This window comes from Stegostoma tigrinum, chromosome 27 (genome assembly GCF_030684315.1).
Source record: "Stegostoma tigrinum isolate sSteTig4 chromosome 27, sSteTig4.hap1, whole genome shotgun sequence".
NCBI classification, from domain to species: Eukaryota; Metazoa; Chordata; class Chondrichthyes; order Orectolobiformes; family Stegostomatidae; genus Stegostoma; species Stegostoma tigrinum.
Window position 1 is genome coordinate 45,778,344 of NC_081380.1, and position 17,753 is coordinate 45,796,096.

At 42.2% G+C, this 17,753-nt stretch overlaps 1 protein-coding gene across 6 annotated transcripts in view; it reads left to right on the forward strand.

Moving 5' to 3' along the window:
* The window catches only part of LOC125464506 (flotillin-2), a 112,994-nt gene that overhangs the window by 68,013 nt on the left and 27,228 nt on the right, over positions 1-17,753 (forward strand). For all 6 annotated transcript variants that reach the window (XM_059655431.1, XM_059655430.1, XM_059655433.1 and 3 more), the window contains 2 exons: positions 12,707-12,830; positions 15,860-15,978. In XM_059655431.1, coding sequence (XP_059511414.1) covers positions 12,707-12,830; positions 15,860-15,978 — 243 coding nt within the window. The remainder of the gene's footprint in view (positions 1-12,706; positions 12,831-15,859; positions 15,979-17,753) is intronic.

Here is a 17,753-nt window from a genome sequence, read left to right on the forward strand (position 1 = left end):
GGGCAATGTCCTTAATGAATACTTCAGATTGGTATTCACAAAGGAGAAGGACATTGCTGACAGTGAATCTTAAGAGGTGGATGTTGATATTCTAGTTCGTGTCAATGTTTAAAAGGAGCAGTTGGGTATGTTGAAAAGTGTGTTAAAGTAGATAAGCCCCCAGGCAAGTGAGGACATTGCTGGGCCTTGTAAGAAATCTTTGCATCCTCTTTATTCACGAGAGGTCCCAGAGGACTGGAGAATAGCCAGCATCGTACCTTTTTTGTTTAAGATGGGCATAAGGAATAATACAGAAAATTACAGGCCGTGAGCCTTACGGCAATGGTAGGGAAATTATCAGCGAATATTCCTGGGGTTAGGATTTACACTCATTTGGACAAGTATGGACCATTGTAGTGATCCACTGCATGGCTTTGTGCGGGGAAGGTTGTGACTCTCAAAAGTTGATCAAGTTTTTTGAAGAAGTGACAAAGATGATTGAGGGTTGGGCGATATATGGATTATATGTATCTTTGCACGGTCTTTGCCAAGGTCACTCATGGCAGGCTGATGCATAAGGTGAAGTCACATGGGATCTGTGGTGAACTGGTAAGATGGATACAGAACCAGCTTAGTCAATGACAATGGAGTAGCAGTGCAAGATCTGTAGCCAGTGGTGGTTTGGTAGTGATCAGTGTTGGGACCCCTGTGGTTTGTCAATTAGATGAATGATTTGGAGGAGAATGTAGGTGGCCTGAATAGTAAGTTTGCAAATGATGCAAGTAGTAAGGAGGTTTGCCAGAGGACATGGCTGGAAACTTGGGCACAGAAATGGCAGATGACGTTTAATCCAGACAAATGCAAGGTGATGTGTTTGGGAAGATCTAATCCAGGAGGGAAATGTGCAGTAAGTGGCAGAGCCCTTTGTACATCAAGTAGAGGGATCTAGACGTACAGGCTCACTGTTCACTGAAAGTGGCCACACAAGTGGATATAAGGTGGTCAAGAAGGCATATAGCATGCTTTCCTACATCGATCAAGGTGCTGAATATAAATATGGACAAATCATGTTGCAGCTGTATAGAACTTTAGTTAGGCCACATTTGGAATATTGTGTACAGCTGTAGTTGCCAGGATGTGGAGACTTAGAGGGTACAGAAATGGTTTACCAACATGTTGCCTGGTTCGGAGGGTATTAGCTATGAGAAGAGATTGGACAAACTTGGTTTGTTCTGACTTGAACATTGAAGGTTAAGCAATGACCGAAATAGAAATTTACAAAATTGAGAGGAAGGGATGGAATGGCTAGTCTGAGTCTTTTTCCCAGGTTAGAACTGTCAACTACTAAGAGACATAGGCTTCAGGTATCAAGGGGTAAATTTGAAGGAGATGTGAGAGGGCAAGTTTTTTTTTGCACAGAGTAGTTTAGTGCTTGGAATGCACTGTCAGAGGAGCTGAGAGATGCAGATATAATAGCAACGTTTAAGAGGCATCTTGACAGATGTATGAGGAGGCAGGGAAAACTGGGGTGGAGGCAAACTGCCCTTAGTTTAGAAAGGCATCTTGTGTTGGTGCAGTCGTGTTGGGATGAGGGGCATGTTCCTGTGCTGTACTGATCTTTGTCCTTATCATTTCATGGTTGTTATGATTGAGGATGATGCAAGAAATTCCTATAATTTAGGATTCAAATAAGTAGGGAGCAAGGGGAAGAAAATTAACAGTAAGAAGATTGTACTGCAGAAATTAATAGACCTGCAAATTGATAAATCCCTGGGACCTGATCATCTACATCCCAGAGTGTTGAGTTGGCTGTAGACATAGTTGATGCATTGGAAATCATTTTCCAAAATTGTAAAGATCTTGGAATGATTTCTGCAAATTGTAAGTTGCGTAAATGTCACCTCACTGTTTGAGAAAGCAGCCGGAGATAAGTCTGGGAAAAGCCTTTGATATCAGGAGTAGGGAAAATGATAGATTTGATCATTAAAGGATGTGATAATTGGTTCCTCGGGTACAAACAAACATGATAAAGGGGATAGGATGGATGTAGCCTATTTGGATTTTTCAGAGGGCTTTGATAAAGTTCTGAATAGGATATCAGTTAGTAGCATTAAAACACATGGTGCTGGAGGTAGAGTACTGTCGTGGATTGAAGATTGACTAACAGTCCGAGAACAGAAGCAGTAAATGATTCATTCTCCCTGTGACTAATGGGGTACCACAGGGATCAGTAAACAGTCCCCAGCTGTTGACGACAGTATTTGTCAATGATCTGGATGTGAGTCCAAACATCCTACTTCCAACTTTGTAGATGATATAAAGCTAAGTAAGAAATGTGTGTTGAGGAAGATGTGAAACATTAAGAGGATTTGGAAGGCTTGGGAACTGGTCATGAACATGGCAAATGGAAAACAATGGGGGAAGATGTGAGGCCCTCCACTTTCGTTAAAAAAAACGTGCATGCAGAGTATTTGCTAAATGGTGAAAGGTTGGAACATATAGGGTATACTTGTCAGTAAGTCACTGAAAGCTAAGATGCATGTGCAAAATACAGTTTGAAGGGGTGGTGTTATGTTAGCCTTGATTGTAAGAGCAGTTATGGTCTCCTTCTGTCAGGATGGATACCATTTCTGTAGAATATGTGACAAAGGTTCTTGACTTGGCCCAGGGCTGGTGGGACTGTCCTGTGAAGACAGATTGAGCAAACTGTGCCTGTAGAAGTGGGAAGAATGAGCGCTAACGTAATTAAAACTTAGAAAATACTTAAGCGGGTGATGGGATGGATCCAGGCAAGGTGTTTCCCTTATGTGGAGAGTCTATAAATTAGGGGCGGTGTATTAAAAACAAAAAGGGTGATGCCATTTAGGCCTGAGAGGAGAATTTCTTTTTAGTTGGATGCTGGTAAATGTCTGGAATTCCCTAGCCCAGAGGCCTGTGTAAGCTTTGAATTTTGTGTTTAAAGTAGGGCTTGAAACATTTTCGATTATCACTGGAGTAAAGGGTTATGGGGATGGAGTTGGTTAAAGATATTGAAGCGTCCAATCAGCCTGGTTCAGGCTGTATGGCTTATTCCTTTTCCTGTGGTCGTGTTTTCCTTGGCTGGCCTCACACATGGAGATCTTTGCCACGTCCAGGTGCCTTGCCTCGGTCCTCATACAAATAAAAATGAGAGGGAGAAATTAAGCAATCACAGATTAATGTTAATGTTCAAGATATTTTTCTTTATCATGCCTACTTGTTTTTAATTTTTTGTGATTCATGGTTTGGAATGTGGAAAAGGAATTGCGTTTCAAATCAAGTGGTAATTAAGGTGCCGGTGTCTCTTTCATCAACATAATTTGCATAGAGATCTCACTGATTAGAGTAGGTGGCTGGTTTTGCAAGATTTATGTGTGCTCAGTGAGGAATAAGTAGATTTTTATTTTGAAGTTGTTTCCCAACTAGAGTATAGTTTCACCTTTTCTGCACTTTTGGACTGGGATGTGTTGCCAACTACATGATGTGCCTGTTAATTTGAGAGAAGGTGTTGATTAGCTGGAAAGATGTTTACAACTGCATGTCAACCAACTGTTTCCGTTGGACTCTGAGCTAGAAACACTGATGCTCTGAAGTAAACTGCATTTGTGTTTCGGGGGCGAGAGAGATCTTTAATTTGTTCTTCCCCTTTTAAAGTTACCTGCCAGTTCTGATTATAATACAGCCTGTGAAAGCTGTACTTACAAGGGTAGGAACTGCAGGTGATGGGAGGGTGACCTGTTTTCTGTGCCCTTTGCTGTTACCTAAGAATATTCAGGTTTAAAAGGTGCAGTGGAGAACTGGATTTTCTAAGACAAAACTTGTAATTTAACTGGTAAAGTTTCTGTTTCACACAATTGAAAACATCCATAAACATTACAGGCTTACAGTTTTCAATACTGTGAAACAGTCTCAGTGAAAGAGACGAGTCATTTTCAACAAGGCCAAGTAATTTTCCCCATCAAGCCAAATTGCAGTATGGTTCTTTCTAGATTACGTCTGCTTTATTGTGTGCAGCACCACTCCCTGTTGATCCCCACATTAATGAACAGTTACACCATGTCTGCTCCTGTGGGACAACTAAAAAACATCAACAATGCTGTGGGATTCTGATCACTTTGAAGGCACGGTTCCTCATACTATTACCTGAACCAAAGTTGCCCATTTCTTTCTAAATCTATTCCAGGATGTTACCGGGGCTGCTTCGCTCTCTCTCGCCCCCTTCAATACTCTCTTCATTTTCAATAGCAGTGTGGCTTTTCACAATCCCTCACTATAAATGCTAAAGATGGAGCTGCACGCCATCTGTGTGAGCAGCACCAGCTGAATATGATGATCTGTTGTTTACCGCAGATCAAGTCTCATATGTTCGTGGCATTAACCTCAAAATTCATTGATTTCCCACTGAGCTGTAAAATTCTTTCAAGCCACTCCCATGAGCCCTGCTCTTTCTCCAGAGCTCTGCAGAATGTTCCACCTTCAAATGCTAATCCTATTCCTTTACAAAGAGGAAGAGATGAGTAGCTGCCCAATTATGGTTGATGCCTGCTAAGTTGGACTTTGTGCTGGTGCCTGAATTCCTTTGTATCTCTGCCTGCCCCTGTTTGGTCCCCTGCTTTTTGTCTAATAAAAATGCCCAATGCATTAACACACTTGGTTAGTGATGTAAACTGACACCCAGTGCATTACATTGATCCCTGACCCCTAGCTGTATTTTTAAAAATCAGAGAAGATTCTAATTGTGAGGCATGTTATTAACCAGCCCCATTGCTGACTGTATTTCTGGAGGAGGCCAGTTCAGAATGGTGAGCACTAGCCTTGTCCAGGAGCTATCATGTTGAGTGAAGTCAGAAGAGCCTGTTTTATCAGCGAAATGATGGAGGTGCCACTTCCAAGACCCGAGGAGAGTCTAGAGTGTCGGCAGTAAAAGTATTGGTGCCAGTGCCTTGTTATTGGACCAGAGTGATCTGAGATCAAGTGATGTGAGAGACAGACACTTGTCCTGAGAATTGTTTTCTGTGTGCACCCATTTCAGGGAGTGAGTGTAAATGGGATATTAGAGGCAGGCTGCTAATGTAGTTGACTTGCAGGAGTGCACTCATCCAGCTTCTTCTACTCCACTATGCCTGGCCCTTTCAGTGGATGTTTGCTGGGTTCCTAAGGATTATTGTCAAATGGAAACTGCAGCATAGAACTGAGAGGCTGAGAGCTGAGGTGGAAACTCTGAAAAAGTCAGTTGGTACCTGGAGATTGTACGGTATTGAGACTGACGTGTGAGCATTAAATTATGAGTAACGTCACAGAATTATCTCGCTGTGTACGTGCATGGATCTGAAATGCATGTATTTTAAATGTAAAATTTACTGAATTGCTCCAAATCCAATGAAAACTTTTTTTCAGACTGAAATGATGTGATGTGGAATCCTATCTGTGCCTCTGTCAGTGACTTAACCAGTGATTTGTCAAGCATACCGGAGTGTAATAGTTCACATTGGCTGTGTTCATGTCCCTTGCAATTGGGTTGTTGAGGGATAATGTTTCTGATGACCAGGATCTGTATATACCCTGCCTTTTTCATTTCTGTGGGATTGGAGTTTTTTATTTGAAGAGTTGAGGTTGTTCAAAGTCTCGATAGTTCAAATTTCCTGTTCTTTGAATTAGGTTGAATTTAAATGTGCTCATCTCTGAGACACTGGTTCAGTTGCTACAGTTTCCTCATTTCTTCCCCTCGCACCAGATCCCTGCTTTTAGAAAGGGGAAAAGCAGCTAGCACCCCCTCTCCAAAAGAAACTTTTACAGCAGTGCAAGTGCTGATCTGCCTAAAGGCATCGGTTCTGCTTATCCATTATGTCTAACCTATGTATTTGCCTCTTCAATTGCTCAAAAGAGCGTTGGATTTTAAATTTCAACGCGTTCTGCACATTATGACCATGAAAAAGGACACATTAGGTGATTTCCTGTTGCCTTGCTTACATGTGCTTCAAAAGAACCCAAGTTCTTTTTCTGAGGCATCCTGTGTGTGGAATCCAGCCATTGTCCAACAAGAATCTAGCTCTTCTGTCATCGCACCTGAAAACTTACTGACAGCTGTTGACCTTGGCTTCTAAAACTGAGTTTGGGACTTTTTAACCTGGACATGGTAAGACCCTTAAAGGGGTAGAGGTGAGCACCGTGAGGTCTCAAGGACAGAGTTGTGATCACTGTGGTCAAATGACTTGAATTCTTTATGTATACACTGGCAAATACTTAACCAATGTATTGAAGAGCATCTCCCATGTATTAATTTTTCTAAGATTCGATATTTTTTTTTCTGCTTCCAAATGGTGAGAGGGCTTCCTTACACAGAACTCAACCCACAAAATCACAGGCTGTCAGAAGAAGATTAACATGTAGGTGGAAATAGAAGGTAGAAAATAGATTGTATCTTTATTAAATTCACTCAGGTGTTGCAGAGTTAAATTTTAGTAATCGTCATTTTTAAAAACTTAGGCACGATTAGCACTTTATTATTGAGTGTGAATTGAATCTAGTCAAGGCATCTAACTTAAATTTTGCTGTTTCTACTACATACTGCTGACCACTTCTGAAATTTTTTCTCCCCCCCCCACCCCCCAGCAACTGCTTGTTTTCCCATTCTCCACCCCCACCCCATCCCACTGGAATTTATGAAAATTTATGTCTAATGCTTCATCTCTGCATGTACATCAGAGAACAGTTTGTCAGGATATGCTACCGCTATGAAAGAGGGGGGACTGAGTGAACGGCTGCTGCTTGTTAGTTGGCATCTTCAAAGCAGTCTACAATTTATGAGCATTGACCTAACTGAATCTGTAAAACCTGGCACTCTTTGGAGGTTTTTGAACACTATTCTGGTGTGTTTTATCCCTCCATATTGGTGTATATAGTGCACATCCTTTATGTTACAGCAGATGTTATGTGATCAGTTTACATCTTAAAATGTGGAAAAGTTTATGGATAATTATAATCTGTTGCCATAACAGTGCTTGATTTGATCTTTGTTCACAAACATTTGTCCAAAATGCAGCTACGAGCCAGCTCCAGAGTGTTAACTGTGAAAACTCTAATCTGTGCTTTCCCTGTTAGTGTTTGAAGGTGGAAACAGGTGAAAGGTTTGGAATAACAGACGGCAGAAAATTTGGTGTCGAAGGGAGCACCCAGAATAGTATTTTTTAAAAAATGGCATTTTTTTTCAAAAGCACTGCCAGCGCACAACTTCTACTTCCTATCTCATTAGCATCTTTCATAACAGATCTATTTTTCAACGTAGTTGCTGTTTTTCCTTGCCCCTTCCAACCTTAAATTCTTGAATTTAACTGGATGAACTCAAGAAATTGAGTTTGCTTATTCAGATTAATGCCCCCTGATTGTACTGTTGTAATTTATTCTAAGTCTTGGAGAATTAATATCATAGCTGTGATCTATATATCTCTGTTCTCGAGATGTGATCATGCTTTGAAGATTATTTTAGACATTTGTGTTTGGTTCCTCCCTGACTGCTTTGAATGTACGCACCATGTGGGGAACAGATGCAGTCTTAAAGTCAGGCATCACTGTCAGCTGAATTTAGCTGGGCCAGCAGTTGGCAATTTCACTCTGATCAATATCACTGCTGACGGATGTGCACAGAGCACCCTGCAAATCCTCCCAGCAACTGACACTGGCAATGCACGTGTGAACAAAGTTAGGTTCCAGTGTGATACTGCATGTAGTCAAAAAGCTTCGCAACCCTTGCTTGTTGGCCTCTGTTAAATGCTAGCGACAGATCAAGGTTGCATAGGGCCACAACTGGCTGCAGTTACCATGCAAGAGTTCTACAGGATATAGCCTGAGAATTAGGGCCAGACTGTTCAGTAGAGCTGGTAGAAAGAATTACAACAAACAAAGGGTGGTAAATAAGACTCATAGAGTCATACAGCACAGAAACAGACCCTCCAGCCACAATCCAGTGTCCTTCTAAAGTACAATAAGGGTAAAAGGAAATTTCTTAAATAGGAGTCCATCTTCTCTTCAAATTGGGGTTTCAATTAGGACTCCAGGGCTTCTGTAAGGTCCTTGCAAGGTGTTCCTCAGATCCATTGCCATTGTTGCCATCTCATCAATACCACCAGGCTGTTAATGAGACAGGATACTAATTCTAAGACATTAACTTGCGGACAGTAAATTTGAATTTGAGGTTTTGTAAATAGTGCTGTTTTGCGAATGTTCCAAATACATAATTTTTATTTCCAAGAGCCGATTTCTGTATAAATCGGATTGCATTTTTAAAAATGCAGACACCCATCTGTAGCAAAACTACTTTTATTTTAAATAAGCTTCCTTGATGGCTTCATGATGTAGCATTAATGCCAGAATGCATCACCCACTGAATGCCAAGAAATTGAAATTATTTCCTGGAAATTAATTGCATCTTAGAATTAGTCCAATTTTGTCTCCCCCACCCTCTGCCAAGTCTTTCCTTGAATTTATAATCCTTTACTGGCACTGTGCGGTGCAGTTTGGACCAAGACAAGTGAGCAATCTCATTTTCGAGTCAGAAACGATCAGGTGCCAATAGTTAAATAACTTTAATTTGTCCAATAACATCCAGTACGTTTGAAATTCTTAACTATAAGAAAATTACAAAAGGCAAAGTAACGTGGGGCCAAGCCGGTTGCTCCTTCAATAAATCCCTATCTGCAGCTTTCAATTTACCTTTTTAACCAAGCAATTATAGATCAACAGCTTGCATTTATGTAGTGCCTTCAATGGGCATGGACATATTACTTGACGACATGGAGAAGTGTATCAGGATCATTTGCTGTCCTGCTGGAGGAGGTTACAGCAATAGGGGAGAGCAAGGGCAGGATTACACAAGAAGGATGGCTGTTTCTATATTGAGGCATTGCCAGGTGGGGAGCCAGTGTCAGCCCAAACTACTCAGGGAGACTGGCATTAGGAAGTGGACAGCAGAGTTTTGGCTGAGCTGAAATTTACATAACCCATCTTATCAAAGCAGTTTTCTGTTTGGCAGTAACAATGGAGGTCATTGAACTTATAGTGACGTGCAAGAGAAAGCTGGTGATTTTCTGACAGTCATGATGGGCTGAATGGCCCTGTATTTATTGTACATATTATTCTTTGGTTATCCACCACCTCCCACCTTCTGTCTCCCTGTGGTTAAGTCTCTACTGTCTGTCCTGAATTGGGGTCAGTGACCAGATTGTGATATACGCTGATATCAAACAGTCTATTTGGAACTGAATTATTAAATGTAAAAGTTTTTGTGGAAGTTGAGGTATTCCCTTACACACAGACCAACCACTTCCTTAAATGTCACAATAAATTCAGAACTAAATTACAGTTAATTGCACAAGTTTTTTATTAATAGTTGGGAAATGGAACAGCAAATATTCTGAAAAGTTTTATATTACAGAAAAGTAGATACAATGACTCTGTAAATTATTCATGACTAATAAAATCAGGGTCATGTGTTAGAGTATTTTAAGGTGAGGACTGAGTGGAAGTTGCTTGAAATATGAATGAAGATATGATGTTAACACTCAAACACTTAGCAAACAAAATAGGTAAGATTGCTCCCAACTCTGATCTCTGTTCAAATTACATCAAGATTGAAGCATCAAGTAGAGTTGCAGTCTTTTCCTTTACTGTGGGGAGGGATGTGGGGGGGAAGAGTGAGAGAGAGAAGGAAGCCTAGGAGAGTGTACTCAAGTGGCAGTGGGACTGGACTAGGAAATAAAGGGGGAATAAAAGAATACAAAGGTGCTATTATTCAATTTAAAATGTTAAACCGAGTCTCCATCTGCTGTTGGGTGAATGTAAAGGATCCTATCTTGAGGAAAAAGCAGGTACGTGGCCTATACTTAATCCTTAATCCAAATTACAAGCAAGTAATTGATGTGCTCTTGTGATGCAATGGTAGTGGCCCTATCTCTAAACTAGGTGGTTTGAGTCCTATTTGCTCAAGATGTGTGTAATAACATCTCTGAACAGGTTGATTTAAGGAAATATCCAGAAAAAATGTAATTTTGTAGGAACTTGCTGTGTAGTTTGGCTGCTGCTTTACAATATGGCTGCATTTCACAAAGACTTCATTTACTGACTGTGAAGAGCATTGGAATGCCCTCTTTTATGAAGTTGCCTTAGAAATGCAAACCTTTCTCGCAATAGTATGTCAAGAGAAGGGAAGAGATGATGGAAATGCTACTGTGCACAACTGGGCAGATGGGTGTCAATCATGATCTATAAGGAAGGGGAAGAAAGCAGGATCTGTAGTAATGTCAAGAGGTTGGGGGGGTACGGGGGGAGGAAAGAGAGATCCCAGCTATCCAGGAGGTTGCTTGTCTCAGTTCCAAAGTGATTGCAGTTCCCATTGAGGTGACCTCTAGTCTTGCACTGAGGAAAAGCAAATTGCCTAACCATAGGCTCTGCAATGGGGAGGCTGCAAGTGGTGTAAGTGTGTGAAAGTGTTGCTGAAGTTGACTTGAAGGTACTGCTGTTGTCAAGAGCGTAAGCAATAGAAGCACAAGTTTGGTTGTAGTGAATGTTGGGGGGCACATTTGGGAAATTTGAAGATGATACAGGAACTGGCCATGTAGTGGATAGTATAGAGGATAGCTGTAAGCTCAAATGGTATCGATGGCTTGGGGAAGTGAAAGAAGCGGAGTTCAACACAGAAAAATATGAGCTAATGCATTTGTGGGGGGTGGGAGTCAAACTATAAAAAAAACACAATAACTGGGAATGTACTAAGGGGGTAGATGAAGTGAAAGATCATGCCGTGCAACTGTGCAGGTCCCTGAAGGTAGCTGTATAGGTAAATAAGGTTATAATGAAGGCATATAGAATGCTCTCCTTCATTGGCACAGATATTGGATACCAAAGTAGGATTATAAATGATGAATCGGTGTAAGACGCTGGAGAGGCCGCAACTAGAGTAGCATGTGCTGATCTGGTCACCACATTACAGGAAGCAGGATGGAATTGCTGTGGAGAATATTTTTACTACAAAATGTTGCCAGGGCTGGAGAACTGTAGAAACAATGAGAGGTTGGAGAGACTGGGGCTGTTTTTCTTGGAACAGAAGGCCGAAGGGTGACATGATTGAGGTATGCAAAATTGTGACTGGCAGAGAGAGAGAGTAGACAGGAGGGACCTGTTTCCCTTTGAAGAGAGTTCAAAAGCCGGGGGCTATTGATTCAATCGAAATGCTAGAGGATGAGAGGGGATGTAGGAAAAACCATCTTTACACAGAGGGTGATGCGTGTCTGGAATTTTCTGCCTGAGCTGGTATTGGAGACTGAGACCCTAAACACTTTTTAAAAAAAAAAGTATCTGGATCTGGACCTCAAGTACAGTAAGCTGCAGGACTGTGGACCATGTGCAGGAAGGTGGGATTAGAAAGGGCATCTGGGTGTCTTTGGGTCGGCATGGACAAGATGGGCCAAATGGCTCCCTTCTGTGCTGTATGGCTTCTATAGTTCTAATTAACAGCAGCCATTTTTGTTCGGTGATCGTCAGGCTGATTGCTCATCCTTCATGGATATACCTCTGGGTCAGCTTGCAATCTGTTTTTGGTATAAAAGCTATTTGTCTTTTGGTTGCACCTCTCTCCCTGTGGTTGTAGGACCTGACTGAAGATATAACAGCTTCACACTGCCAGCTTCCAGGCTGGAGAAGGATTGTGACTGATTTTTAAACTCAAGTGTTCAGTTACAAAGTAACCTGAAGTTATAGGGGGAAATATTAGACTACTGGTTTGAGGTTACTTGTAACTCGTTACAACTCTGATCTGCACGTTATTTTGCTGTTTAATCATGGTTTATTCAGAAGGTAGATCTGTTTGGTATTACCTTTTTCTTAGAAAGTCACTTGTTGAAGTTGAACGATCTGTGTTTCTGTCACCACAGCAGTACTGAACAAGTGGGGTACTTTCCACACGCTCCCATGCTCATAATTCTATAACTCCTTGGACTTCTCCAGCCCTTTCACATGCGACTCTTCCCCTCCCACCTTGTTGTCAACTCCACGGCTTGTTTTTTTACCCCCCCCCCCGCCCCAAGTTATTTTGCCAGTTACACCCTGACTGACAAAGTTGCATGCCACACTAAGTCATTTTGGACTTGCTTTTGTTGTAGTGAGAGTACTGGTGTGATTCACGCAAATGCATGCGCTAGTGAGACCTCCATTCAAGCTGGTTGTGTTCACAGTTACAGTTAAGTTGTAATTGTTTGTGAAAAAGTGTTTGCCTCTGCATCCTGCAACATCTTAATTTAGCAACACCCACAAATGAAAATTCAGTGAGGTGATGGACAAATCTGAATATTCCAGTTTATTATGTGGTCAGAATGGGTAATCTATTTTTAAGTCACCCTCAGCTCCCTTGTTGCTAAGTTAATGTTACAGGGTGCAATACTGTTTTGTTGCTTTATGCATCGGTGTGAATTTTTAAGATATAAATTGGGAATGCTTTGCTTTTTTTTTCTTGCTGTGCTAATCTGCATACCTGATGCAATCCTGCAATTTTTAACACCTGCTTTTAGTAATCTCTTGAAGGTATTACAGAACAGTTGTCTTATTTTAATTCTGTGCATTTTAATACCTGCTTTGATTAATAGCCTTAAAGTATTAAGAGTGTTATGACGCAGCATGTCATGTGCCATTAGCTGATATTCTGTTCCCTATCTCTCTGCAGGTGAAGGTAATGACTGATATGGATCTGTTAGCTGTGGCATGTGAGCAGTTCCTGGGGAAGAGTGTACAGGAGACCAAAAGTGTGGTGTTACAAACCCTCGAAGGACACCTTCGAGCTATCCTGGGTAATTGGTGGACACGAATTTGTTTAAAATCTTGTCACAAGGCTGCTCCTTGCTACCACCACCTTAAAAATAAAGCAGTTTGTTCATGTGATAAGTAATGCCGCCCATATCGTCTATTGCTTGTGTGTTGGTGTCAGTGGGAATAGTGAGCATTGGCTGGTGTGTTGTCATTTACAAAGACTGTTCCCTCTTCCTGAAAGAATACTCATTCAAGAATAAGGCTGTATCTATGCTCCTTCTTACAGTCAGGCCGTACTCCCTTCCCAACTGGTTTTTAAAAGCTTCCATCCTTCACAAAAGTGCAATTTGCTCAACATTGAGCATGTGCTGCCCTGTGTTTGAGCACATCTTCCCACTACTGCAGTCCTAGCTTCAGTTGTGGGAGTGTATGGGAGTGAGTTGTACTAGCCACCCTATCCCAGGAGCGTTGAAATCAGGAGCCATATTTCATACATTTTTTTTGGTGTATGTGGATCTTAAAGTTGATCTAACTTCACATTTAGCTCTAATTTAAATCTTTACTTTTTGTCAGTCATGGTTCAGTTGCTAGCACACTCACCTCTGCATATCTAGGTTCTGAGATCAAGTTCCCCTGCAGGCCTCGAACATGGAAATTGAGGCTTGGTCTGGTGCAGTACTGAGGGTGTGCTGTAGTGACAGTGGTGCTGTCTTTCAGGTGAGATCACAAATGAGGCTGCCATTTACCTGCTTGTATGCATGTAAAAGATCCCATGATGTATTTTTTAAAAGAAGAACAGGGGACTTACCCCAGCTTCCTGGCCAAAATTTATCTCTGTCAATACCGCAGAATGTAATCTGCTCATTATCTCACACTGTGGGATTTTGCAGTCTGTAAATTGGCTGACATATTTTGTACATTGCAATCTTGGTTACACCAGGGTCTGAGATATCCAGTGACCATGTGAAATTATATTAAGTGAGTTTAATACAATGGTTGGTATTGCAGCTAAATCTGAGAGTAAAGAGTCACTTTGCTGCATTTTGGGAAAGGTGTACTTTTCTTGTCCACACTTGTCTCCTTTACTCGATATTGCAGTGAATTTGACTTCCAGCTTTGATTTGCTGGTAACTGGGGGGAGTTTGTTTGCTGAATTGGCTGATGGCTGGTTTGCGATTTAAGGTGACCCCAGCAGCATGGGTTCATATCCCCTACTGACTGAGGTCACAACGAAGTTCCCACATTCTGAACCTTGCCTGAGGTGTGGTGACCCTCTGGTTAAACCACCAGTTGTCTGTCTGTAATGAGAAAGCAACACTGGTCCTCTGGCACTATAAGAGACTTGATCTTTACACATCACAGAGTTTGTTTCTACGTAACTGCTCACTTCAAGTAAACCTAGCTAATAGGTGCAGGAATGGGCTATTCAGTCCTTTTGAGCCTGCACCTACATTCAGTATGATCGTGGCTGCTGTTACCCCCAGCTAAAAGACCCTGCCTTTATCTACCAAGAGGTTAGTAATCCTTGGCAAAATGTCACTGCCTGCAGGGTTGTAGTGGCAAATTTTCTGAAATAACTGTGCAGAGTTCTATCAACACTGCACAAATGATTTGCATTCTATAGACATGGACCTTATGGGATCAAATTTCCCATGTCAATAAAGTTAAGAAAACTCCGTCATAAGCAGTGAAAGAATGACAACCGGCTTTGAATTTTAATTTTAAATTCAAAGGATCGTATGTGCGACAAATATCAACAATAAAGCATCTCAGCCACTGAATCTTCACTTTAAAATATGCTTCCATGTCATGCAGAATTTCAAGTATCCACTTTGACAGCATGTTTCTGATTTTTCTGATTATTTCTTCCACTGTTCTAAAAGTGTTTTTCACAACCTCAGCCCATTCCAAGACACTTCAAAACCAATAAAGACTTTTGAACTGTTCATAGTACACAAATTGCAGCAATCACTTTTCTTCCAGCAAAATCCCACAGACAATCTGCTTTCATGGTGTTGGATGAGGGACAAATATTGGCTAAAAGACACTAGGCAGAACTTGCTGTTCTTCAAACTAGAATCGTGTTTTTGATGTGTGTGGGCATGGCCTCAGTAATGCCTCAACTGAGAGAGAAGACCCCCGTCAATATGGCACTCATTTAACACAGCAGTAAACGTGCCTGCCTGAAATTTGTCCTCAAAGTTCAGAATGGAATTGAACTCACTACCTTCTGGATTTGAGAAAGTTTGCTACCTTCTAAGCCACAACTGTGAAATTACTTTCTGTCTCACTTTCCCTTTGTCCATCATTCAAATTCCAAATCATACAGACTTTGTTTCTGTTGAGTCCTCATTTTTCATGCATTTGCACGTTAACCAATCACTTGACTGGATTAAACTTTGAATCTGCCCTCCCTGTGACTCTCATTCCAGAAACCATGTCTGAGCTGATTCAGTTGACAGTCTTGGTTATTGGGGCAAATTAGAAAGCACATTATAATTGAAAGAATATTTAATTCCTGTCCTATTAAAGTAGGATTAGGTCACAAATTTATCCTAACCCCAGTCCTGAATAATATCTCAAATTGGTGCTGGTGATGCAGATGGGTTTTTATGGTTGTTCTGATGGGAGAGATGGAGTAATGGATGTTATGTCTGTCTCACTATAACAAGTCTGAAGCTGGATGTTTGCCTGTAGCTGGAATCCTAGAGGGCTCCGTGACTTGGCGCTCTGCTGTGGTTACTCCTAGGGTTGCTGAGGATTGCAGAGGTTTCTGCTTGGTGCCTTGTCACATGGTACAACCTGCAGTAACTGAGCAGGACTTGCTTCAATCCTATATTCCCCACATTCCTAACCTAGATCCAAGTCCCACTTAACTTAGACATGGCTTTACTTCTGTTGTGTTGGCATTTAGTATTTTAATCATTTTTTTGATAATTCTTAAACCCCTCACCAAGATGCAGACTTTTTTTATCCTATTTTTTTATCTGTGCCTCCAGGTGAATTGTTTGCAAATTTTCAGATGTGTTAGTGCATTAACCTGATTTGCTCCCCCCACCCCGTTCCACAGGGACTCTGACTGTTGAAGCCATTTATCAGGACCGAGACCAGTTTGCCCAGCTAGTGCGTGAAGTGGCTGCTCCTGATGTCGGCCGCATGGGAATCGAGATCCTCAGCTTCACAATCAAGGTGAAAAATAATGTGCCATACCTCAAGCACAGATTTATCTGTGGCCACTTTCTGTTTCACCTGCTATTTGCTTTTAATGAAGGTAAAATTCTCCCTTCAGCTGGATCCACTTCCTGCAAAGAGTTGAAAGAAATTAGGGCTCGTGATGCAGTGGACATGTCCCTCCCTCTGAACCAGGAGTCCTAGGTTCAAGTCCTACCTGCTCCAGAGTTGTGCAGTAACATCTCTGTACGGGTTGTTGAGAAAATGGTGACAAGAGATACATTTGGAATAAAGATGTACTTCGTTCCAGGTGCATCAGAGAATTTGGGTTTGGATGGGATCTAGGGAAACATAATAAAGCTATTCACACTCTCCAACCCATTGTGCCACTGAGTTAGTTTGTAGCTCTATCTTGAGTTTATCTATCCACTTTGGATCTATGTCCCCTAGGAACCTTGTCCAATGAAAATATGTCCATCTCGGATTCAAAATTTGCAATTGATTTTCACTCCCTGCCTTCCCCAGCCGCCTCATTGTTTTGTGGTGGAGAGTTTCAGGTTTTTCACACCCTTTTGTGTACAGCAGTGCATCCCTGAAAAGTCTGGTTTGACTTGGAGTTTTTGGCCCCTTTTCTCTGCACTTACCTCCAAAGAAAATTTGTTTTTTAACACCTCCAAAGAGATGACCTGATATCTTCATTGCAAAACAGTCCTAGGCAGGATAAATGTAGGAACAGTGTTCCAATGACTGGGAAGTCTTGGTTATTGGGTTGTAAAGGTAGAGATTTTACAACTGAGATGAGGAGAAATTTCTTCACCTAGAGACTGATCAGCCTGTGCAATTTTGCACCATAGAAAGCAGTTGAGACCAAAATACTGTATCAGGGATAATGGGAACTGCAGATGCTGGAGATTCCAAGATAATAAAATGTGAGGCTGGATGAACACAGCAGGCCAAGCAGCATCTCAGGAGCACAAAAGCTGACGTTTCGGGCCTAGACCCTTCATCAGAGAGGGGGATGGGGGGAGGGAACTGGAATAAATAGGGAGAGAGGGGGAGGCGGACCGAAGATGGAGAGCAAAGAAGATAGGTGGAGAGGGTGTAGGTGGGGAGGTAGGGAGGGGATAGGTCAGTCCAGGGAAGACGGACAGGTCAAGGAGGTGGGATGAGGTTAGTAGGTAGCTGGGGGTGCGGCTGGGGGTGGGAGGAAGGGATGGGTGAGAGGAAGAACCGGTTAGGGAGGCAGAGACAGGTTGGACTGGTTTTGGGATGCAGTGGGTGGGGGGGAAGAGCTGGGCTGGTTGTGTGGTGCAGTGGGGGGAGGGGATGAACTGGGCTGGTTTAGGGATGCAGTGGGGGAAGGGGAGATTTTGAAACTGGTGAAGTCCACATTGATACCATATGGCTGCAGGGTTCCCAGGCGGAATATGAGTTGCTGTTCCTGCAACCTTCGGGTGGCATCATTGTGGCAGTGCAGGAGGCCCATGATGGACATGTCATCAAGAGAATGGGAGGGGGAGTGGAAATGGTTTGCGACTGGGAGGTGCAGTTGTTTGTTGCAAACTGAGCGGAGGTGTTCTGCAAAGCGGTCCCCAAGCCTCCGCTTGGTTTCCCCAATGTAGAGAAAGCCGCACCGGGTACAGTGGATGCAGTATACCACATTGGCAGATGTGCAGGTGAACCTCTGCTTAATGTGGAATGTCATCTTGGGGCCTGGGATGGGGGTGAGGGAGGAGGTGTGGGGACAAGTGTAGCATTTCCTGCGGTTGCAGGGGAAGGTGCCGGGTGTGGTG